At 44.0% G+C, this 26,074-nt stretch overlaps 1 protein-coding gene across 3 annotated transcripts; it reads right to left on the bottom strand.

The window, feature by feature from the left end:
* Window positions 1–122: 122 nt before the first annotated feature.
* Window positions 123–20,481, bottom strand: CDCA7L (cell division cycle associated 7 like). 3 transcript variants are annotated; one of them, XM_080382197.1, is made up of 10 exons: window positions 20,249–20,481; window positions 13,486–13,635; window positions 9,693–9,824; window positions 8,883–9,242; window positions 6,917–6,991; window positions 5,293–5,478; window positions 3,779–3,913; window positions 2,775–2,924; window positions 1,472–1,608; window positions 123–1,108 (listed from the first exon to the last, which is right to left on the bottom strand). In XM_080382197.1, the coding sequence occupies exons 1-10, from the start codon at window positions 20,330–20,332 to the stop codon at window positions 1,078–1,080; spliced, it is 1,440 nt and encodes a 479-aa protein (XP_080238323.1). In that variant the 5' UTR covers window positions 20,333–20,481; the 3' UTR covers window positions 123–1,077. The 3 variants fall into 3 exon arrangements, with proteins under 3 accessions (XP_080238323.1, XP_080238322.1, XP_080238321.1); XM_080382196.1 differs by having other exon boundaries at window positions 3,779–3,910; window positions 9,687–9,824; window positions 20,249–20,478; XM_080382195.1 differs by having other exon boundaries at window positions 9,687–9,824; window positions 20,249–20,472.
* Between the last annotated feature and the right edge of the window lie 5,593 nt (window positions 20,482–26,074).

Genomic DNA, 26,074 nt, shown 5'->3' with positions numbered 1-26,074 from the left:
TCATTCGTCAGCGTTGTGTTCATGTGTTTCTCCACATAATGATTATTGACCTGCAAGCATTCCTTTATTACACCAGCTACAGGAAAGTAAATCAGCATGGGGGTGTAGTTTGACTCACAGGATACTCCTCTTGATTATTCTTTATTCTCTCTACATAAAAGGAAACATATATCTTAACAGAATTTTAACATAATCATACTGCGATACAAACATGTTGCATTTAAACAATGTTGTTTGAAAACTTGGGTGTACACATGAAAAAACATTAAGTATGAACTGTATGTGAAAAAAATAATCCTGAACTCCGATTTAAACCAGGTAACCAGTTATGACTGCTGGAAGGTAGGTAGTTCAAGGCAGCAGGTGCATCACACAAAAAACGCTGGTAAGCAATTCTTTTTCTTTATTGTGAAGATGTTTAAAAGTTAATTTTTTAAAATTTTTTTTTTTTTTTTTTTTACAAAACAGTCTTTCACTTTCATGTTTCAGCGATTAATTGCACTTTGCAATAAAAGTCATCCTCCCACTGGCAGGTTGCATCAGCTTTGGCTGGAATATAATGGCATTCGGCTGAAAGTAGCCTTCCAGTCCTTGCAGAGGCAAGTTCCATAAACTACAGGTGAAGGAGTAGGTTCAGAAAGTGAGGGCTGAAAAAATGAATCTTTATGGTCAAGTTTCAAAAGAAGGGGGGTGTTGTTTCTTTAAAGACAAGGTATGCTTTACAGGTAGTTATTAAAACATCCTTTCTGCAAACTTGCATAATTATATAAATAAAAATATTGCTCCAACTGATGAAGTTCTCTAACATGTGGTTGTGTAGCTCTATTAGAAATTAACCACTCAAGGCTTGAGTGCCATTTCACTTAATGTATAGGTCTGTGCACGTAGATTTCTCTACCAAAACGTTTTCCTGAGAGATCTTTTGCATAAGACCACATCAATTAAGAAGTTCCCAACACTGAAATGCATATACTATACTCTACAATTCTATCTTATATAAAACATAGTAATAACCTTTTGAAGTTAAAATTTGTCAACGTATTAACCAATCGCAGGCACAGCTTGAGTTCGGTGTTCTCAATTGTCGTCCGCCAGTTGTTTTTGTAAACTAGAAGACATGTGAGAAAACAATGTTAAGTGCTTTTTTAGGAAACTCAGGTTCCATTTAGGAAACTCAGACGATTTCCATTGCTGAAGATGACAGCTTCCAAAATCGCACTTCTGTATGCTTCAAGCAATCAATACAGAGTTCAAAAGAGGCAAAAGCATTTCAAATCCTTATGCAAATTAGTTGTTTACATAGACAGTATAGCTTCATTAAAGTGAGTTGATTTCTGCCTAGGAAAAACCTGAAGTCCAAGAGACTTTTTTTTTTTGCATAGGTCCAGGATCCGCCCCAGGCCACAGAAGTCAAGTATTAATAAGGGCTACAAGGGTTTAAAAAGGAATAACCACAGGGCACGGCCCTCACCTTTCCAGGTACTCCTTGACGTTGTTGTAGCCGTAGAACTTGGCCAGGTGGATAAGCATGCCCGTGGCACAGCGCCCATCCCGCCGGCGGCAGTAGCTGCAGTTGCACACCCCACGACAAGGAGGACAGATCCAGGCCTGCAAAGAGGAGAATGTGGGAGGGGATGGTAACGGCACGCCATGAGTAAGGCTGTATTTGCCTTCCCATGGCTCAGACACACACAGCTATGGCTTCCCTCTGTGTGACCGACTCTTCAGAGCAAGGTTTGAAAAGCTCACATCAGCCAGCCAGCCAACCAACCCTAACACTTCCCAAATGCTGTGGGATTAAAGAAATTGTTAAGTACTACACTGTTTGCTTGAATACTTCTTACTCTGAAGACTCTGGTTCGCTGACATGCTCAGTATTACTTTTCAAATGAAGGCATCTGTAATGCCTAATGATAACTCATCCTGTTAGGATGCTAGGGTGACCATAGCACACTCCCTAGAAAAAGATGGGTACCCACTGTGACAAGTCTCTGTCTGCTGGTATAGCATGATGCCTGGGACTGAATTACCCAGCGAGTAGGTGAAGTCAGGCATCTCCCAGCTGCCCAGGACACAGCTTCTAAACATAGACACGCAGGTGCTATCAGCCTGCATTACAGTATAGCAGCCACGGCCACACTGGGCCAGCACATCAGAGCTGTTAGTTCTCCACTGTCCTTCAGAACAGCCCAGAAGCCCATCTCTACAGCAGAGGTGGGGGAGAGGAGGTCCCAGAACAAGCTGAACACAGAGCACACTATTCTGCTGAGAGGTCTTGCCACGCACCTCATTCCCTGGCAGCTGCCTGCGGTCTCTCCTTGCTCAGTGCCTCTGGGGACAACAGAGAAAAGGGAACCAACCCCAAGAATTTTAGGTATCTTTCTCCTTTTTTCTCATATCTAAAAATTAGGATCTAAAACAAGGAACATGCTTGGCATGCCACATTACTGAGAGCGCTTAAAAATAAAAAAAATTTGGCATTTTTCTGATTTTTCTGGAAGTTAAGAGATTCCTTTTCTTAAAAGCTCTCATGCTTTCCCTCCACTATCTGGTAAGCACATGGAGCTTCAAAGTACAAAGACGGGTGGATTATAACCCAGGTCCAGAACCTTCCACTTGAGTTCTAAGATCAGTGTCAGCTGTAACAGTACTACAGAACTTCTTATGGCAAAAAGCTTTGAACACCATGTTACCATGAGCGTATACTCATCACAACTTACAAACAAAACCATAATCATTACACCTTCTTCCTAAGCCCAAGTAATTATACTTACTGGATCAAGCAGTGCTGATTTAACATCTTCCCCATATCGATTTCGAAGACATGGTCCACAAAACTGCCCCCTTACTCCTCCACAGCCCTGCTTGCGACAGATTGTCTTTGTATCAGTTGTCTTTTGTCGACACTGGTGGCAAGTACTGCCCTAAAGTTGGAAAGGAGGAGAAACACCTATGTATGAAGGACATCTTAAATGCTTGTTACCAAACTTTCTTCATATATCTGCCGATAGCAAAGCACAAACTTCAAACCAAACTCAAATTCAGCAATGAAAATCTTAGTAAGAACTGTAAGTTCTGTTGCTATGGTAAATCGTACAGTTATTTAGAGAGATGGCAGGAATTTTACAGAGACAGTGCCCAGCCTCGGTTGCCCTGGGAGTTTCAAACTACACTAACCTCATGTCATAGTTCTGGTTCTTTCTTCTGTCTAGGAAAAAGCTAGAACTATTCAGAAAATGACCTTGTGAGTCATCTCTGCAAATACAATGAAGCATAAAATATATCATAATTTGATCATCTCGATCTTCCTCACAATAACAGCCAAATCCAGTGATGGACAGGAAGGAGGACTTTCACCAAAACCTTCAGAAACTACCCAACCCTTACAGAAACATCATTTCCAGGAGGTATAAAGAACAGCCGGGATCACTATTACTTAATGGTACAACCACCACCACCATCACATTTATTTAAAGTGAGAATAAAAGAGATGTCAGCTCTTATCAGAGATGAGTCATAGCTATAGCAAATTCCATGTAATAGCCCTATGACAAGAAAGCACTTTGCAGAGGCAGAAAGTTGGTGGGGCATATCAACCAGCACAGGCAAGCCCACAGAAGTCTGGCAAAACTTTCAAAGTTGTGCTTGTATAATACAATGCCAAGCTGCACCCTCCAGAGCAACAGGAAAGCCTACCTTTTAGCAAACACCTGTGAACTATTCAGAGACTTTCAATTTCAAGTGCATGGACACACTAAAAAATACAGCAGCTACTTACCAGAACTTTGTCATAGATTTTGTCTTTAACAGTGATTGCAATGTTGTCCAAGTCCTCCTCAGTAATATCCTCTACTGAACGGTAAGATGAATACTTCGATGATCTCCTTCTTTTGCGTGCTCCACAATCCCCCTGCTAAACAAACTCATCTCAACACCTTTTTCTGGTGTCATGAAGACTCTGTCACCACACTTGGGTGACAAATTCTTTCATTTATAATGCAATGCAAGCTAAACAGGGTGGACTACAGGCTCACGGACCACTAGAAAAAAAAAGGGAATAGTTCCCAAACTATCACCACCTCTTTCCCTCCCTCTCCTCCCTAATCTTTTCTCTACTCCATTTATTATTCATTCTCTTTATATGTTCTTCCTTCCCATCGTTGCTACCTCTATTTCCACAAATCCCTAACATGTTTTTCTGCTACCTCCTTTTCTTTGCATTCCCTGCGCACCTCCACTGTAACACTTCATACTCCATTTCTTCCCTCTCAAAGTAAGGAACTATGACCATTTGCCTTCCCATGCTTTGCCTCTTCCATCTCCTAGCATACTTTCCAATTGCCTTCTCCAGTGACAGTCTCTAATGTCCTGCAAAAAACCTTCACTGAAGTTTTAGGTTTGTCCTGTCATACTCAGCCCTTTCCCTGCTTGTGTTTTTGGAAGAGTCCTCCACTCTAGTGAGTGCTCTTTTTTTTGCCTCCAAATATCTTTCTGTTTGATCCCTTTTTCATGTACAAGTCTCACCTGATCCTTAGCCTTCCCCCTACCCCACTCTCAGCACCTCATTTGTTTTTCACCCTAGATCAGCTCTGTTCTCTTCAAAACAGTCATTTACCCGCCTGGGTTCTCATTCAGTGGTACTCCACCTATTTTAATAGCCAAATTCCTCTACAGTTTCAACTATACCCAGCACCCGCTCCCACAAGCGGAACTGGGATCCAGCCTGTGCAGATGCAAACTTAAGAGTCTTCCTCAGAAAGACCATATAGTAAATATAACCGAGACAAATGACTACCATAAGCTAAGGGAGGAAAAAACCAGATTTTAAAGAAGTGGGGAAGAATAAAACCTGCAGCTTTTGAATGGCTAGCTAGTACGTCAGCAGTTCGTGGGTGCAGATTCCCTTCATTTGTTTTCAGTTCAGCTATATAACTCCTATCTTTTTCTCAGTCTGAAGACAGAGTTGATCTGCTTTGTCACCTCCACCAGCCCCACTGCCTTGCCACTCGGAGGCCTTCTGCATTGTGCCCTCTAGTAATTTTCAGATAATAAATAACAGATCATAAGTAAACTGCCTTGTTATGTTTGGATAACAGAGATCACAAATACAGCCCAGTTAATGGGTGAAATATGAGGCAGAAAGGCCTGAAGATAACTCCTTTTGTAGCTAATCTCATTAACTAATGAGCTAATCTCATTAACTTTCTGTAGGATGTGATGTCTGCTCTAAGAGCTGGCCGACAATTCAAATGTTTCCTAATCCCTGACTGGGAGATGAAGTCTGGCAAGTACCACACTGAGTCTCTTCTTCAAGATGTTTTGCTGTCTACAGCTACGGAGTTGTTCTGCAAATTTGACAGCTGGCACAGTAAATTTTTCCAAGGCAAAATTTTCTGGTGGACGAGCATTTCTGGTTGGGTTCATGCGACGTGCTATCTGGCCTTCAGAAAATGTCCTCCTTGGGATTCTCTTCTGTTTCTAGAAAGAGAAGAAGATTCCAGTAACTGTCCTTGCAGTTATGTCTGTTGTATTAAAACACCAGAAATAATCTGAAAATGTCTGTACCACACTTGTACTATCATGAATTAATCTGCTCTTCTCCCATTCCTTATTTGCAACGCCAAACCTCACCAATTTCTGGCACTCTTAAGTGCTCCCCCTACATGCTATACATTTTTGCTCCTTTTAAAACACCACACCTTCACAGTTAAAATTCTATTCCAATTAACATCACAGAACTATATCAAAATTTTATGTACGGAATATTAAGGTAGAAGCTAGCTCTCACTGTTCTTCAGTAGCTAAATGTTCAGATTTTCCCACAATCTGAATATAACTCCAAAGAATAATCCCAATTCTAGGTTATTTCCTTTTGTATCTTGTAAATTGAAAGGGCATTAACAAACTGCTTCTCCTACTTCCAGTTTCCCAAGACCTGGAAATTACTATGAGGCACAAGATACCCTCTTCATATTGTCACACCTGCCCACTACTGCATGACTGAATTCATGCTACAGAAGTCCTGTACGGACACTTTCCATAAAGGCAGCTACTAAGTCTGACAATATAAACAAGATGCAGGAAGCAAGTCTGCCTGCTACCGCACACTTCAGTTATTTCTGTCAAAAGAAGTGAAAGGCACATTACAAGGAGACAGGCTGGAAGTCAAAACCAAGCAGATGAGGTAACAAATACTTCTGATGCCCTCCCCCTTCCTCAAGTAAAGATACTAAATAAAAGTAGCAGGCTTACTTATGTATTAAAATTATTTTTACATTTCAATAGCATTTAACTAGAGCTAGCAAGGTTCCAGCCTTTCAAAGACAGCGTGAGTTGGCTTCACCTTTCCACCTGAGCACCACACCAGCATTTCCACATGGGCTTCCCAAAGACACGGCCCTTCAGTTTTTCCTCAGATCTCTTCAGTTTATAATATATGTGGAAGAACATTATAAAGAACCTAAAGAAGCTGACAGTTCCCTGCTTCTAGACAAGAAAAGTCAGTATCATTCCAGATTCATGCTGAAGTGGCTCAATTTCACCAATGTGGGTTTTAGAAGAAAAGCCTGTAAGAGGGGAATTAACAGGATCTAAACCCAAAGGAAAGCAACTACTCTTCCTTATTCCCACATACAGACATTTGTCTAGCATCTCAACAGTATTTCTGGGGCAAAAATGATAAAACATCATCTCACCTTGGTCTCTGTATTTCTTCATAAATTATCTTATAAAATTCCACTTCCTCAAATAACCTCTGATACTTACAATACTGACCAATAGCAAATCTATACAAATAAAGTGACCAAACCCAAAGAAAATCAGAACAAGCTTGGTGAAAGCATTTCACCAGGAAACACAAGTTAATCCTCAGTCCAGCAAAAATGCCTGTCACTTCTAGCCAGTACCAGAGACTTACCGAAGGAGCCAAGGTGGGTGTTTTCACTGGGAACAGGTCGGGTATGGAATTCAGTTCTGCCAGCAGCTGGGCAAGCTGAAATCAACAGTGATGCTGCATTGAAAATTCACTGCAAACTTGCAAATAAGCAACACTTACCATCCACTCTTCACATGCACTCCAAATTATATCTAAGCACATAAAGTTTCAGTGCATGAAACCCTTCTGGAGGCATTTTATGTAAGTTGGGCTCATAAAAAGGGTTCATTTACTCTTGAATGAGCAAAACTCTGTAGGCAGTGCTGACTTCACAGCTCCCATTAATTCTTACTGAGAATTAGAATTGGCTAGAATTACGTCCAATCTTGTTGAAACAGCACTGAAGCAGCACATTACAACATGGTTAAAATATCTGTGACTGATAAGAAATGCATAGTTCATATGAGGGAGAAAAGGAAGACAAGGTGCCCTTGGTCAGAAGGCTGTAAGATGTTGCTTTCTGCCAGGGAACTCAGACTGTCCCCTTACGCAGTGACGTTGCAGCAGGGAAACTTTGCTCATCGTTTTTCACTGGTCCTTAGTAGCAATGCCTAGAAACATTCCGTTTTCAGTCATGACAGCTCTAGTGCTGATTTCACAAATGCTGCAAACCACAGCCAGTAATGCTACATGGCACTGCTTTGTGCAGATACACACAGCAACATGGGTACACGCTCATTTACAGTCATAAACCACCGAAGGCCCACTGACGGTTCCCCTAACCATGGCGTATGCAGCATCAGAAGCTGCTTCAGCAGGATGACCTGATGCACTGTGTAGATGTCCTGGAGGTACCTTTCAACAGAAGCAGTGGCTGACAGGTCCAAAAAAATACTGACCTGTTCTGGAAGGCCAGGATGAGGCTATCTTCTGAAAAGCCAGCAACAGCAGGGATGAGCCAAGCTGCTGGCTGTCTCCGAGACCGCCATACCAGTCACGAGAATAAAAGCTGGATACAGCATTTCTCAGTAAATAATTCAGTGTGGCATTTATTAAAAGCTATTTAACATCATTACAGTACTGCAATTAGTATGCTAATGAATTTTACAACGGTTGAAACTAGAAGGAAAAGTGAAAGGTGGGAAGGGTGGAAGGGTGGCAAGACCAACACAACAGCACTGAGGATACAAGACAGATTAGATACACAGGTACAAAACTAAAGCAAGTTTTTATGTGGGAGCTGCAAGCCCACACACCCAAGAGGTATACACCCAAGACTGCTTGGAAGCTGCCATTTTTCATGGAAAACAGTAAAACTGAAGGAGCCACTGAGGATCCAACATCAACTCAGATTTGCACAGCAGCGTGATAATTAAAGAAAGCTGGTGTCACACTGGACAGCAGAAGTGCTAAGGAATAATGTGTCTCTCTTACACACCTACACACACACACACACACACACATGCTTTCAGTAGCAAAGCGTTAACTGTAAACTTCGCATCCCATAAAACTGGAAAGGTACATTTACCATCCTTAGCAGTTTTTAGCTGGCTTTCCAACCAGTAACCGCAGCAGATCTGTCAGACACAAACGAAAAGTACAAACTCTTGTGCAAATGTTACCACCAGCCACCTGAATGGAACAGCCAGTTTTCTGACACGTTCTGGATATGACTGCAACTTGGGCATCTGTCACTTTGTTGACATCCACATACAAAATGCTTGGTTCAGCTCTGGTTTTAAACTTGAGCTATCTAGTCCTACTTTTTTTAAAATACTTTTTTTTTTAAAAAAAAAACAAACATAAAATAGAGACTATTTTAGGGTAAATGTCTGAGTGTTGATGGTCCTCTAGTGTTTTCCCAGGTAGGAAAATTCAAGCACAAACCACTATGAGATTTTCCCAAAGTGCCAGCACAGCACCCGCAGGGACCCCAAAATTCAAGCATGCTGAAGCTAAGTACTTGGATGTAAGCGTCAGAGAGCAAAGCACTGCTCGTAAGTCTTACCATGGCTTTATTTTCTTTAATATTCATGGCTCTCTTAAGGAGAGCACTGGAACTTTCCTCCTGTGTTTCTTTAACATCTTCTTCAGATTCTGAAGCAGAGCCCTCTAGTTTGTCCCACCGCTTGCAACTTATTTCTTCTGAAAGAGGTGCAAGGGATTCACTGTCCTTTAGGGGTAAGTTAGAAAAAACCTGTTCAGGCACTTTTTTCTCAGATGACTTTCTGGTGGGAAACTGCAAGGCAACACGAAGGCCAAAGCTTCTTCTCTTGGGGGAAACCTTCTTCTTCATCCCTTCCTCCTCTTCCTCCTCACTACCCAATAAATTAGCGCGTTCTTCATCACTCAAGTCTGACTCCATTGCCTAGAAGCAGAAGAATCCCATGTTACATTATTAGCTGTGACACAAGAAATGTCGTTTTTAAAAAAACTAATTCTAGGCAGCAGTGTCACCACCCAAAGACACTGTCATAAACGCACCTAAATCAACAGATTTTTAAAAGTTCAGGGTACGCACCTTCTCCTTGTGCAGAGACCAACACAAAATCTACATATTGTCTGGGATACAGACATAGTGTCTTCAGAGGAACAATCTTGCCCAGCACAGTTAGTCTGTAGAAGCTGGGGAAGAAGTTCTCCCTTCTCATATGTGATGTTACATTAAACAAAGCTTACTTTCTCTTTTTAAGATAACACATATTTTTCTTCAGCATAAGAACAAACATCACAGTGTATCAGAACATGAGGTTTACGAAGAAGAGACAGAGAAAAAGGAAGTCAACATATACGTTCACACATAGGCAACTACCTTTACCGGAACTCCTTTCTTGTTCACATCCACCTCACTTGAATTGAAGCCTTCAAACGCTTCTGTTTCAGAGTCAGTGTCTTCAGTGAAAATCCTCTGCAGCTCTTCAGTGAGGTACCTGGACTGGTATCGACGCCCCTGTAAAAACACCAGCCAGTAGCTGTTAGAGACAGTCAGATGCAGAGCAGTCACAATAAACAAGTTTGGAGGTTCAAGCAGGTACCAACTAGATGGCAACATACTGTGAAAGCACTTTTCAAGGCAAAGCCCATCAAAAGAAAAAAGCAGAAGACTTTCACAGTGTCAGGACTGAGTTATTTTAAGTTGGCAGCATTTTTTTCCTCATGTTGAGCTGAAGGCTTTCACTGAGATGCTGGGGAAAATTTCTTCTTCATCTCTTTCTCCTCTTCTTCACTACTACCCAATAAAAATAAACTATTGGTTTTCTTACATGTAAATTATGTTGGTTTGTGTTTTTTTCTGGATGTAAAAAAACAGGCCTTGAACGGAAGAAAATACAAACCACAACTGCAGCAAAAAGGAGCCCTCCTTTTTTTCACTTAGCAGTAGAAACAACACTGTCCTCTGGGCTTGCTGCAGCAGGACTCGGGGCTCTGAGATGGAGTCGGCTCCTTCTCATGCTGTTACACCATCACTGAAGTGACAGACACCAACATAAAACCACGGAGCTTTGAACAGCCTGACTAACATCCCTCCACCTTCCAACTGCCCAACTCTTTTTTAATGGTGCAGTTTGTAATTGAAACAAGTTCTAGGGTAGACAGATCACAAATTTCTGCCTACAGACTAGGAAGTAAAAAGTCAGCCCATGGAAAAAACTAACATCTCGTTAAAATGCTCTTCATGATACGCACGTTACATACCAATCACTTACTAAATCAGAAATGTATTTCCATACTTCCAATCAGAATTAGTAGAAGACCATCTGTCAACTCATCCCCTCTAGTGTCCTGAAAGATCTGTTCATGGTAGGAACACAACCCATGTTCACACCACATCTGCCTCTTCAAAGTCAGCAACACTCACGTTTATTTCCCCAATTTTCCTGTGCTATTTTTAACTCCGAGACAAAAAAAACAAAACAAAAAAAAACAAAAAAAGAAGAGACCTCATACAATGCACTTGCCAATTCTTCCTTTCAATTCCCTCCCTTCCCTGACTTTAATTACACAATATCTGGTGAAAAACAGATAACAATAGATGAGTGGAAAAACTTATATGGGAATGGGAGGGGGGAACTACTGCATGTGCTGTTTCTTTACAGTTAAACATCTCCTGCAACTTATTATGGGTAATTGGAATGAGTTTTCTCTGAGCAAAATTACTTTATTCTTCTGTCGATAGGTGCAGTGCAGCTGCTTCAGAAAGGAACAAACATAAAGTTACTTTAAAGTTAAAATTGCATTTCTTGGAAGAAAACTGAAGTTTTTATGCATTCTGTGTTTTCATGAAATTCCAGAGCGAAGGTTAGGGGGCGGAAATAAGCTGTTTGTTAGCTGAAGTGACTAAAACCAAGACAGCTAGAGCTATGCTGTTACACCTATGAAGAATGGTCTACACAAGGTAAAATATACATCCAGGATACCTATAGAAATGGCTGAAACTTAGCAGAAGTGCAGAGATTATGGGAGCAGGACTGCAGAAAGGTCTGAGGAAAAGCAGACATGCAGAGGTAACAGCCTGGTAATGCATTTGTGCCTCAGCATCCAAGGGAACACCTGATGCACTAACATCCCATTTACCACCCTGGCAGGGCAGCTGCCTTGCTCTTCTCCCAGGAATTTTTCTGCTGCAGAAATATGCCTGTAACACCCTGTATTGAAGAAACTCAAAGCATTCAAAAATAACATCACTTTTCTCATGTTCCTGCAAGTACATATTACGAGCACTTTTATGGATGAGCAAACTGAATCATACGAAGTAATTCTTGGTTTGGGTCATCCGGCAAGTCTGATAAAAGTACTCAAATCACAGCATCCACTAGCCACAATTCCCCACTTCCCAGCTGTGATGGCAGTATCCATCACAGGCAGGACCAGGGTTAGTCACTCACAAGCCCTTTATCATCCCAGAATAATTTTATGCTCCTTGGGTCTAGTCTCAAAAGCCATTAATGGGTTGGTTGCATACATAAGTCCCATTTGCATCAAGTGCCTGCTGTAAGATGTACATTTTGTATAAAGTGTAAGATTAAATGTGTGTCTTTACTCCAAATTGGAACTGAACTTCCCATCATGCACTTCACACCAAAACCTTCTAGTTTCCTGCACAACAGGTACCTATGGTCTCTCTCAGTGACAGTGGTGTTTGGCATCATAAATGGATGCAGCTCAGGATAAAAAAAATGGTGGGCTTATTGTACCATTTAGTGGTAAAGGAGTTAAACTCAATACTGACGGAGATTTAAAATAATTCTCAGGCCAAGGGAAACACAGGAATGGTGAGAAAGGCTCCAGTGCCAGCTGTAAATTTGGAACAAGTCTCACTGGGATTCCCAGTAACGCATGCTAAAGTAACAGTACCTAGCTCTTCCATAGCATTTTTCATCACAGGATTTTAAAAAGCTTTGCAGCAAAGATCATTATCGTATCTCCATTTCACAAGTTGGAAAACCAAGACACAGAGAAGTAAAGTAAGGTGCCTGCAGGCTCCAAGCAGGCGGCAGAAGCTCAGGCTCCCGTACAAGGCTCCCCCTCTACCATCACCACCACTACTTCTCATTGATCCTTCTTCATGCTCCACACAAATGTAAGGGCAAGCCACCTCCTGGCTTTCTGAAGTTACCAGTACCATCTAACAATAAGGTTACAAAGCAATTTAGAGCCCAGTGTATTTCACCACATTTTAGCCACCACCTTTCTCCATAGGACAGACTGTGTCTCTACCCCCAAATGGCTTCTGCACCCTCCTGAGGCCATTCGTCTCCAAAGGCTCAAGAATAGCACACACTTGTACAAGCCTCACTCTGTCTGTTTCCTTTGCTAACACTAGTCATCTTCCTTGTCTTCAGCACCTCTTTACCAGGTACTGACCTGAGGGACTAGGAAAAGGGAAAAGAAAAAAAGGAAAAAAAAGAAAAAAAAAGTAATTATCAATGTTGTTATTAATGGAGTGGCGGGACCTTTTAAAGAGCACAGCTGACAAAGGTATATTTTAGCACATCAGCCCATATCTACCAAGCATATAATTATAAGCTTCTGAAAGACTGAAAACTAAAGTTTCTGGCAGCCAAGACAGCACACCAGGTGTCTTCCTTTCTTGTGAATTCAGCTGGTAACTCCAGCTACCAAATCAGAGAATTAAAAATACCAAATAGTTATGCTGATCTAAGCTGCTTCACCATTAAGAGAGCAGACAACCAGCAAATCTCAGGACCAAAGCCAGAAGCTGATGGTTTCTGTTGGTGACCACCACTAAAACATGATTTTCGTGCAGAAACAGCACTGACAAATTAGTGTAGAAACAGCACTGAGATAAATTTCTGGAAAAAATACCTTGAATCTGCATACTCACAAATGCCCATCTATTACTACGCATTTCCACTGTCTTATGTGGCCAGAGTGCACCAGCCCAGGATGGCAATTCTCTCTTTCCTGCTGGCTACACTTACCTTTTATACAAACCCTAAAAAGGACAGCCAGTTTCTATACATTTATTTTTAACACGAGGACTACAGATCATGGGTTTTGCTGCGAGTTACGGCTCGCACAGCCTTGACACAGGCTAGAGTACTACTGCACCCAAACAATGTAACTAGGCCATGGCAATCTGTTCCTACCTTTTTTCCTGACTCCACGGAATCAATACTAGCATAGCTATCCTTTGACGACAGCCACCTCTGTCTGGAAGCATCATCTTGGAATCCCAGAAAATCTTCAGTGTCACTGGGGGCATTAAAAATGTCAGTCACGTCCTTGGGTATCTGTTTCTGGTTCAAAATGAGACAGAGAATACAAGTCAGACATGCCAACTTAATAGCAACACTCAACGGTACAACTTATTTCTGTACTCCTATGCAGGTGCAAACCTGTATCACCAAACATGCTATGCGTGAACTGCACCTCATTTAGCTAAACTCCAGGAAAATTCTGTACAGTTTCAATCCCTAAATACAGACTCCAGATGTGGGGCTAGGAAGGGGCTACGACATGTGTGGTGTTTAACTCCACAGAACAGTACTTCTCGGACATAAAAACGTGTCTGCCTCATCTTTGCCAGCACGTGCTCAGGGCACCCTTTATGCCTAGTGAAATCCAGCACTGCTCCTCCTCTTACAGAGCAAGGATGGCCCAGTGGTGGGGAATACACCTTCAAATATAACATAGGCTAAACAAGTACAGAGAAACCTTATCAGGAGATCCGGTACCAGTACTGTTACATGTTTTAGCAGGTGCTTAACTAACTCCAAAAGTAAAACCAATGCAATTCATTCTCCTCCATCAGTACTGCTGCAGAGCTTTTTCTGTGACCATCGGCAAGACAGTGAAAACCCATTGTAACCGAGAACATTTCTTGTTTGCTAGAAGCCCGTGATGTAGCCTGCCAGGAAGATGCACTGCCAAGGGCAGGCAGCGGCACTTTCTGAGGTGACCAAGGTCACAACTTCAGAGTTTGCTAAGTCCAGTTGCGGCATGGAAGCGGACTTGTACCACCACATCTAACCATTCCCCCAGCCACACACTTCACCAATCACTTTGGATAAGCCTCTCCATGTAATGGGCTAGTAAGGAAGCCTTCAGACAGCTCCCACCTAGGCTGCTTTAGGATTTGGTGTGTGGAAGGATGGGATGAACAGACCCATCCTTGAAAACTGAGGCAGAAGGCAGTTTGCCAAGTTTCAGAACACAGTTTTACACATCCCAGTATCATTTACAAAACCATTCTGCCGTTCACAAAAACGCTGGGGGAGAAGAGTGTCCGCATCACTCACCACCAGCTTGACATTTCTCCCACATCCCCAGGACACGTACACATCATGTATACTATTCCTACCTGAAGCAAGCCTCTCTGCAGCTTCTAAATCTGCATGTGGACTTCCCACTCCTCTCATTAACTCACAGGAACATGAGATCAACAGCTGCCTGGTGAGAGGGGCCAGTTCCTCATCTGAAGGAGAAAGTTCTGAAGGAGAAAGTCTCCAGCCCTGAATATTCAGGAGAACATCCCCAAGACGAACTCCAGAACCGAGAGCAGCATGCCCCTGTCCACTGCCATAGACAACCAAGGTTGCTCACACAGGGCCACATATGATTATTTTTATTATTATTTTACCTTTTTATTATTTGTGCCAAGGTGAATAGCCCAAAACAGCTCAGTCTCCAAAAATAATGTTGCTGACAAAATTCCAGTTCCGTTAAAAGAGCAAGCAGCACCTTGACCAAAGCTTCACTCTCTGAAATAAGCTACAGCAGTGGGCATACCTGGGCTTAATTTTATTCTTGCTCTGCTTTTATAAAGCTGCTGTAGACTGATGCAAAACTGGTCTCCTGTTGCTTGAGTAAGAGCAGAACTCACCTCTGAACAACTGACCCTCACAGGCGTACAACAGCATGACCCAAGCGCTGCTGCAGAAGGCATGCTGTCTACATTTGAACCCCTTTGGACATTCCCTCACCCCCACATCTCACAACGAGCAGCCAGAGTCTGCCTCCATGGCTGTGACGGAATTCACCCAGCACAGAGCAGCGTTAAAAATGAAGCATTAGGCATTTTAATGGAAAAACATACAAGGAGCTTTAAGCCTCGTTGCTATGAATAAATTGCTTCCAGGAACCACTGCGTTAGTTCTTGTGCTACTGTACAGCCAAGTTAGGCACAGAGCAATCACAGCAGTGGCTAACTAATTTCTTGTTCCTCATCATCTATTATTTCTGCATCTGCACCAGAGGAGCCATTATGGGCATGCAATTACTGATTTTGAACAAAAAACAAACAAACAAAAAATTCCTTCCCAAGTAGAAGACCTCTTTTGATCTTCATGCGTTCCTGAATACTAAGGTATGGATTTAAGTAACTTACTGCAAAACGTCAAAGATTTTTAGTTTGTGACTTGCTCCCCGCAGGCTGACCATGAAAGAATCCCATTCCATCACTGACGAGTCCCCATTTCACCAAAAAGGCTTAGGTTAATAGCAGGTAACACTGGACACATTCACCGTGGGCGTAGCCCAGGAGTTTAAAAAAAAGCACCCTCATGACCAAGCTTGCTCATCGCCAGGGTTTCTACACCTGAAATCCAGTATTTCTACACCTGAAATCACAAGTTTATTCCCAGTAGAAGCCCACTGCCAGCAGCAGACAGACATCAAAGACGCGCCTGCACCAAACACCTCTGCTGTGATGGGTTGGTTCGCTGTTATCTCCTGTGCAGTCCTGGCAGCCACAGACATTTCCATTTTTAACTCTCAATTAAAATACATTCAGAAACTAATTTATAATCAGCATCTGAGTCCAGCATTTTAAACTCTGTCAACAAAGTAGCATACGCCAAGAAAGAAAATACCTTTTTGCCTGAACACAAATGTCAAAATATTAATCTATTCTAAGCACTTGAAAGATGCCCAAACTTCAGGAAAGGACCCCTGAAAAAGGCAGGAAGGCAGAGAGGTGATTAACATTTCAAGCTTGCCCAGGGAAAACATTTCAACATGAACAGATCACAGGTCCAGACACAATGGTTTGCAGAAACGCTGCAGAGATGTGAGTAATACTGTCTTTTGAAGATACCAGCTACAAGAAGCCAAGTACTGAAAGTACTGAAAATCTAGTAAAAGCTGAAATAAAATCACAGCTGCTGAAAAAGTCAGTCTTATTTCTAGCAGGAAATTTTACACCTACTGAGGTCAGTTATGTTTGCACATAAAATACACTTACTTGTTTAAAACACCCGCAAGGTACTTTTGAAAAGCAGCAGAAAACATTCCCCACTACCAACAGCATACAAATCCAACAATTGCCAACAACCAACCCTAACTATTTCCTTTCAACAAAAGATCAAAGTTCAAGACGGCCCCATCTCTGTCTCCCCTTCTCTAAAGCTGACAAAACACCGCAGTACACCCAGGAGCGCACCCGGATCCGTCGGGCTGCATGGAGGAGAGTTCCCGTTCCCACAGAACCAAGAGCAGGCAGCTCGTGTGTGCCCACGGGGGCTGGCAGATCTGTCACCAAGGGTGGCAGAGACTGAAAGCAAGGCTGGCAGGGATGACAGACCTGTTTTGGCAATGCTCCCATACTCCCCACATGAGTGATGGAAAAAGTAAAGCACCTGAGGTGCCCACCAAATGTCAAACCAACATTGTTCCAAGTGCCATCCCCACAAATTCCACCTGTCTTGTTGAGGCAAGGAAAGAAAAGCCTGCGGTGAGCCGTTTTACTTTCCACATCAACAGGAAGAATTCTTGTGTCTCAAGCGAAAAACCAACTTTCTGGATACCAAAGCCAAAACAGGTGCAACTTGCCCTTCTGCCAGGCAGCACCCTGGCAGGCGGTGAGGACGGAATGCTTGCCTGCATGCACACCTGCAGCTTTGGGGGGAAGCATCAGAGTATTTCTACACCACTGTCAAACATATTTGATTTTTTTAAAGAGGTGTTTGTACATACTGCCAATTGTCACAACAGCACACTCTTCTCTGACAATATATCGGGAGTACATACTGTGTGAAAAAGCAGGACTAGATGTAATTCTTTATTTTCGCTACTACCATGAAAAAAAATGAGTTGGGCTGTGTTCCCCTCATTCAAAATTGCACAATGTATAGACACTGCTATTTGAAGCAGAGGACAGATAATTTCTAACGTTCAGGCTCAGTCAGACTGAAATAATCCCAGCTGAATCCCAAACACATACTCCCAACAAACCAAACTTGTCCAAAGTCACACCTTCAACGTGCGCTGGAAAACCTCTTGACTTGTCCCGGGCTCTGTACAGCGGCAAGCCCCGGGCAGGTCTCTCAGGGGTTACAGGCACTGGATTTGGCTCAACCGAAGAGGGAAGCACTCCAAGGCTGACAATTACGGGCAGCACAAGAATAGAGGGCCCCAGTCAGAATGCCGATAGGTGCCAAACCAAAAACCCACAACTATTCACAAGTCAAGATCTTGGTGTTTCCACTGGAGTAAAAGACAAACAGCATTGTGCGGAAGCTTAATTTTACACATCATACGAACGCCTGAAGGACGTGGAAGGCAAAGAGAGGCGAAGTCGTATTACAGTGCAAAAGGATCACACAACTAGATGCAGAGTCAACAGGACTGTCAACACCATCCAACCTGCCTGAGATTCAAAAGCCGCAACAAAATCTAGGAAGGCAAGGAAGATCCCAGGTGATCTCTGCAATTTCTCAACAGCTTCAGAGCACAAAAACCTGAAACCTTCTGGACAATTCCTGGCACAAGCGGCAGCAGGGTGAAAGGCAAGTGAGTGTTCAGAGAAAAGAAGGAACAAGTGATAAAATACGCAGTCATCACACAGTTTTATGATCTTTGCAGGGGTACTTAGATTCCACCAAAGGTGAAAGTAGATTGTACCAGAGCCTGTACATCTGTCACAGCAACAACTCCTGGGACTTTCAGGGTAGTTTCCCCTGCCCCTGCAAAAAGTTACGGTAATTTCTACCTCAGTCAACCTACTGCTAAACCCAAGCACTCCATGAAATTATAGTAAATTCATCTCTTTTCAGAACAGTAGAGGACGGTTTCTACATTGTTGCTTTTTAAAAAATGATAATTAAATAAGCTAAAACCCAATTACGTAAGCTACTGATAAAGAATGCCCAACTATCGTAATCACACGGCAAGTCATTTAAAACGTTACCTTCCATAGGCAATATCTACCTGGAAACTGCCCCCACTTTTCAACAACGCTGATAATAATGTCAGTAACAGCACGCTGGCATATTGCACAGTCCAAACACTCTGTCAACCACTACCATCTCTTCTTTTGTAGTATCTAATCCCTCACTGATCCACACTGTTATTTCCGAATTAATTCTGTGTAATTCAAGAGCATCCCTTTCATTTGTGGCAGTGCCTAATTACTTTCCAAGCCCCGGCATTCCAAGGAAAACACTTCTGTACGCCACCATAGGCATGCAACGCATCCCCTGCTCGTGTCTGGACTGCTAGCGGCCAAGCATTCTGGGTGCTTTGTCAGCCAGCACCCCTTTAATGAAACCCATGTACTGAAACGGTGGTGCCAAGAACCTGTTAAATTAGACTCTAGGATGGGAAATGGAACTCAAGGTCCTACAGTTGAGGACAATTCCGTACCACTGCCTTCCCTGGCAGCTGCTGTCAATGGGGGCACGTACCCACTTACCAGCCAGTTTGTCAGCAGACGACCGGTGACTTCAGACACATGGAAACCTTCACCACCACATCCTTCTGGCTCAGCCAGGGCTGAACCCACTCCTCACAGGGAGAAGCAAGAGCCAGCAGAAGGCCTTGCTCTGCCAAAAACGAGCTCCCATGGGAAAAACGAGGGCACCGAGAGCAGACTGCTTCCTTCTCCCCTCTGCCGAGCCTTACAAGGAACATGACGTGTGCCCTTTTAGCTGTGTGGCAGAGGTGACCAGCAGACGGGAAGCATGTCCTTACAGCACCAGAGGTGTGAACCGTGTGCTATTTGCTTCTAGTGTATCATGTCCATCAGGTTTCTCCCCAAGGGTTTTACAGCACCTTTATCTCCACGCTGCCAATGGAGAGCCCGAGTGGAAGGGTCACAAAGTCCCCAAGAGGACAGGGATCCTAACAGCGCGTCTACAACCCTCCTGGTCCCACAGAAACCCACCTCAGGCCTTTCCATCAGCAAGACCTGAGTCGCTGGGCTTCTCCTCGCTCCGTCCCACCACCTGGGACACCCACGAGAGCGAGGTGGGTGCACTCGTGGATCTATCCAAACGTGTGTCAGGCTCGGACCTGCTGGTTGCACTGACCCACCAGGCGTTTTGTCCCCAACCCTGCAGCCTTACCCATAACCAGGTGACTCAAGCAACGTGACGGCGGCATTTCAACAACAACAAAAAAAAAAACCACCAAAACACCACACAGATGATGGGCCAAAACGACCAAAAAAAATAAAAAAAAAAATAATCAGCTATTTCAAAACCGGCACGCCCAGGCTGACAACAGACTCGTTAATTAACAAAGTTCCTCCACCACAAGCAACGCGCATCCCAGCTGCCTTTCTCCGGGACGCCGCAGGGCGCCGGGGCCGAACGCCTCCGGGCGGCTTCCACCCCCTCTCCGCAGCCCCGGAGCCGCCGCGCCACGTGGAACGCACCCGGAGGGACCGCGGGCCGCCGCCTTCACCGGGACCGTGTGTGGCGGCGGCGCGGGGGCCGCAAGCGTTGCCCGCCGCTGGCGGCGGCGCCGATCCCGGCGCCGCCGCCAGCGGCGGGCAACGCTTGCGGCCCCCGCGCCGCGGGACGGCGGACAAAGGCCTCCGCTACCCCGGCAAGGCGCAAAGCGGCCGGGCCGCCTTACCTCTGCGGCCTGGCCTAGGCCCGCCCGCCCCGCGCAGCCCTCAGGCCGCCTCACTTTGCCGCGGCTCCCCGCTGCCGCCGCCGCCGGGCCCGCTGCCGCTCCCGCCGCCCGCCGCCGCCGCCGGCCGCGCTGCGCCATGGCGCAAGGAAGCGGCCGCGCTGCCGGGGGAGGAGGAGGAGGAGGAGCGGGGGGCGGCGGCGGGGTGGAGCCGGGCGGCGGCGGCGGGAAAGGCGCGATGGGGCCGGGGAAGGCCGTGCGGGGCCTTCGCGGCCTGGCGGGGGCAGCTGGCGCTGGGGGCGGCCTCGCTGCTTCCCTCAGCACGGCAGCGAGCCCGGAAGGAGCGGTGTTGCCTGGGGGGAGTACGCTTTCCTCCGCCGGATAATTAAAAAAAACCAACCCAACCTTCATTTAGGTGGTCCGGGTGTGAAGCGCGAGCCTTCTGCGAAAGCCTAAAAAACAACAACAACAACAAAAAGAAGTGGGGGTGGGGGTAGCGATGACGTGGCTTTAAGCGCTTTGTGCCAGCGTTCCCCAGTGCCCCCCGCCAACTGCCCCGAACTGGGCAACCGAATGTACCAGGTGAAAGCCACGGGGAGCGGAGCTGATGCCTTTCAACGGCACCTGGAGAGTTCAAATTTCAAAATATCACAAATGGTGGAAAGTCAATCAGATCAGAGAAATTAAATTGGGGGAAAAAAAACCGGGGCTGTGTCAATTTTAAAAGCATTTTTTCCCCCCAATAAACCTACTTGGTTTAGTGTATTCTTCCACACTTCAGCTAGCAGGAAGAAAAATGAACACAAAGACACGCAAACTAGTTTCCTCTGAATAACCTGTATTCCTGAATGAAGAGGTTTTTGTTTGTGTTTTTTTTTTAACTTCCATTATATGCATTGCTTTATTAATCAAGGGGGTGGCACTAGATAAGGCACTTTACCTTACAATTACTTGGTGAATGAGTGAGAAGGCTAGCCCTGCTCCCGAAGGTGGCTGACGGCAGAAGGAGGTTGGTGCCCAGCTCCCCCGGTCCCGCTGACACCGTGAGCCTTCGCTTGTCGCACGCAAGGTGAAGCAGGCCAGGCAGAAACATCTCGAGATGGTATTTTCCCACCTGTAGCTTTGGTAACAGAACGGTGCACTTTCCAGTATGGTTGTCATTAAGTTAATGCCTGCAATTAGGGCACATTTTATGAAGTTCCCTTCCCTTTTCCCATTCTTGCATCTAAACATTTCTCCCTTGGTGGGCCTGAGAAGCACCCTCTGCCTCTGCCACCATCCGTCTCAGCAGGATGGCCTCTGCGGGCGGCTCACAGCTAAAGAGCCCTCTCGGGGACGGCAGTGAAGCCCCTTCAGTGTTTGCAGTGCCATGAAATCAGTGTGCCTTTACCGTTCTCTGGCTAGGATTCCAGAAAACAGAACGCTCAACGGCTCTGTCTGAACCGGGCGCTGTAGGGGTAAGGTCTGCAGGCATGTTCCACACCCAGGTGTCTGTCTGGCAGCACGTGGGTGAGCTTCCACAAGCCCTCCAGTCTGGATAGTTGGACCAAGACAGCAAGAAACTCACTTGCCCACATAACCTGGTTGAAATAAACCCATGATAACTGCCTTTATAGTTCTTTATAGTTCTTGCATTGATAAAAGCAAATCAGATGAGCCAACTTCAGCCCACTGTAACTTGCCTTCAAACCCAATAGTGAGTTGCCATGCTAACAAAAATATATTCAGATTGTTTTGACTATTTTAATACTTTCTGGATGCCATTGAATTGAATGTTATATTTTAATTTAGGAGAGTGCTCCAAAATGCGTTATGCAGCCTGCCTACTGTGAGTTCCCAGGCCTGACTGGGTATTTTAAATACTGCACTGTAAATACGAAGTTAAAATAAAAGTCACAGAAAAGTAATGTTTTTGTAGGAAAGTGGAGGACAGATGAGAAATGGCCATGTTCTGCCCCTCTCTGAACAGCCACCCTAAAATGCAGAAAAGCCTCTCCTTGTGCCATGGTATCTGATCCCCAGTGTAACACATAGTGGACTAACTACCCATTTAAGTACTTCCAAGCCTTTCTATTCCAGCCACACGGAGAGTATTTGTTAGGAGGGAATGTGAGGAAAGTAGTTACATGCAAACAAAGAACCGTTTAGCCAAAGGAGGCCATTTAAATACTGGTTTGCATTGCATCCACTATAGAGGCACCTGCCGTTGTCACTCAGGCTGCAGAAATAAGAAGCTTTGGGGATGAGGTGGGGAGGAGGGAATTCAGTGGAAGACAAAATGGGGAATTATGTGTAATATCAGCAAAATTGAAATGCAGACTTCTTAAAACATGAAAGAATAAAGATCTCTTATGCGATACGTTCCTAAAAGACGTGCATTTTACGTATTCCACTGCTGACCCTGGATTTGGTTCTTTCACTTGTCCCCAGCAGGCTATGTTATGAAGCACTTCGTTTGTTAAAAGCTGTCAAGATGCTATCTTGGATTGCGAACAACAGATTTGAAGTGGCTGTGTTGACTGTCCTGCGCTAAATTAGAGTGAATAAAATTGCATTCCGTTACAATAGAGATGTGAAGATATTATGCTGTTACAAATACATTATGAACTGCCTGAGAATGTCTTCAGCTATTTTATGCAATTTGTTGGTTTCTCTTTTTTTCCTGTTAACTTTTTCCTTAGTTTTGTACTTTCACAATCACTCTCCTTCCCAGCATTTTCAAGCCCTTCGTGTGAGCAATTGCTTTTTACGTTGCTCCGTTAGAAGTGTATTTTTTTTTAATTTTGTTAGTTTGATTTGTCTGCAGCTGTACCTCAAATACTTCTTAGTGTGGATTTTCCATCACTGAATTCCTGCCCATTTTCTTTACCTCTTTTTCATGCTACTTCAGTTTGTTTTTCTAACCCCCAATAGTTTTTGTATTACTGCCTTGTCAGTAGGATCTCATCAGCTGCTCAGATCAAGTTCAGCTGGATTCTGGGTACTCTTCAGCTTCAGTCTTATATATTAAGCCTGAATTATTTTGTGACAGCTGGCTCCAGAATAGGTTCTGACTTGGCTCATCATTCCGTGAGAGCATTTCTTACGTCTCAGTCCAGGTCTTCGGACTCCTAACTATATACAATGAAACTCATAACAGTAAGTTCTGTTTTGTGCTCGGTGTGACCACTATAATCAGACTATAACTTTCCAAACAGAACAAATGGGTACTGAAGGAATTATGACCTGCTGAGAATACGTATCATGTATAGCAGACCCATCGGTTTATGGCGACCACCTCGCTAATGTGCTGATGCACACTAAAATCACAGGACGGGACCACCATCTCTCTGAAGTGGCCTTGTAAACACAAAATTCATTTGCCACTAGTTTGAAATGAACAAGTATCACTCTAGGTTATAACTGTGGGCTTTAATGCTGTAAATTTACCGAGCTGGATCAACGTTAAAATCAGTCCTTGCTCCTGAGCTCTCTTTTCACTGCTCCGTCCAACAGTTTCTAATTTGGGGGCCATTGTAATCACAACTGGGGGCTTTGCCCCCATCTTGCTGCCACCACGTTTCTCTGAGACCTGTCAAGCATTTTAAGTTGCACGCACTTTCCCACACTTCTCAATGAATGCTGACATACCTAGCTTAAAAGGATTACTTTCTGCTGAGAGGAATTGTAATCCTCTTTTCCTGCTTTGCAAATCCTCTAGTAAGTGAAAAAGAAAGGCCAAGATCTGTTCTGCTGTGCAGAGCAAATCACCATCTCAGAAGGTATAGAAGAAAACAACAAATCTAAGATTTACTTGTGGTCACGCTTGTCCAGGAGCTGTGTCCCTGACTATTAACTCATTGGCATCTTCCATCACTGTTTTTGGTGCTTTGATATTTTCTGTTTTAGTTTCTAACAGCTGTATGAATACATGCACAATGGCTATGGGAATGGTGCTCAGGACAAAATGCTTCTCTCAAAGGTATCTACAAAGAGCTAGATACAGAATTGCCTTAACTTGAACCCAGTTTTTAATATTACATATTCTGTTAACAAACCCCAGAAACATACTTTTAACTTGTATAAAAAAAAAACCACTCTGTTTTTTCAATCTTCCTAAGGTCAATTTTGAGAGTATTTGCAAAAGCTGGCTCCAAAGAGGCTGCTGCTGCTGCTGCAGGTTTGTGCTCCAAGAGTGGGGCCAGCAATACCTGGCACAACAAAAGCACAAATGTTCCTGCTACGTTGATTTCCACCCACCCATCTCAAAACCTTTCCTCACATGTGGTTGTTGTTGCAACAAATTGGCTTGTGGGTGAGTCTGACAGCAGTCTGGGTGATGTTATGCCACCAACCGAAAATGAAGCCTCAGGTTATTTATTCTCTTACAGTAGTCGCCTGGATGCTGTCTAGGAGAGCCTTCGCATACACTCATATTGCCCTTAAAGGAGCTGCAAGGGCAGGGGGGGTTACCAATAAAGCTCGCATTGCTGGAAATTTCATTTTCTTGTTTCATATTGCAAACCAGTATTTTGTTTCCAGTCATTCATAAAGTAGATGAACCAAGATTAGTGTCCCCTCAGCCTTTCCATTGCACTTACTAGGCAGCAAGCTGTACTTACAAGGTGGACGAACACCAGCTTTCAGCTTCCTCACAGGACGTATTTTCCTTTCCAGTACGCTACTGCTGCAGCAAAAAATCCACACTCCAAATTTATAAGAGGATCCGTGGCATCCTTTCCTTGATCTAATTCTGCAAGTCTCGGGTCAAGCTGAACAGCCATGTCCTTTGCTAATTCATCCTGAAATTCCTTGATGATATTTGGAGGCGCCATGATGTGTTTTTGTTAATTCTTAGCTGTATTTTGGACAACTCTGATGGATGGATGCTTCCAAACTGTCTGTGAGGGGGCTGTGTTAACTTTAGCAAATTCTTCCTTGGGTAAATTCTGCAGCATCAGCAGAGCTGGTCCATTGCACTTGGATATGGGAAATGCCCTTTCTCTCCCCTACCTTCCCAGCCATTCATCTGGGACAAACGAGTCTTACTGTTTCAGAGAAATGAGGTTTGGCTTTTCCCTTTGGAGAAAGTGTCGGTTTGTATCTCATGAGCTACGATCATCTGATCTTTCTCCCCCTGCTTTCCATGGGTTGAAAAAAAGGCTAGGACCATATGGCAATGCCCCATGCCATCCATATTCTTTCTCCTGCATCATCCTTTAATTTCTTTCTGAGGCTGATCTGTCGGTTCTGTAAATCCTGCTGAAGATCATCCTCGTTAGTTGCCTGGCATAAATTTCCTCCAAAAAATCTGCTATGTCCCTACCAACTGCCAGTCCACTTTGACATCTGAAGCTGGGAGGGCAATGCGCTCTGATTTCTCGTACCCAACAAAGCCTTTGCATCAGAGCTCTTCTGTGGTATGAAAGGTCACTGTTCACAACTTCTTGGGATGCTTCAGGCTGTTATTTTCATTGATTTTGGCAAGTTCAGTTTGAATTTCAAATATATTAGTCAGTATTTGAGTTTTCCAAGTACTTCCACCACCTGACAGAAGAGTTTCTTCAACTCAGTTACATCTTGACTCAATGGGGTTTTCTCCTGGGCTTCGGCATCCCCCCTAAAAATCATCTGCATGATTTAAGAAATGAGTTGAAAGCACAGAAAATCACAGCTCTTTTCATTTAGAAGTAGAAAATGAAGATAAGTGCTAGGTACTTCTTCAGTGCATTCCATTTTACTTACCGTGTGCTTAAAAACCCTTCTCTGCAATCAAACAGGAAACAGAAAAAAAAGAAATAGAGTATTTTATTCTGGATAGTTCCATCCCTTTCATCCCATCCAGTTGTCTACCCAAAACTAGAGTTCACTTTCTATTAGCTTCTGTTCAGGCCATGTGCCCTC

The sequence above is a fragment of the Falco punctatus genome (genome assembly GCF_963210335.1).
Source record: "Falco punctatus genome assembly, chromosome: 4".
In the NCBI taxonomy this organism is placed as follows: domain Eukaryota; kingdom Metazoa; phylum Chordata; class Aves; order Falconiformes; family Falconidae; genus Falco; species Falco punctatus.
This window is presented reverse-complemented; position numbering and strand designations above follow the sequence as displayed.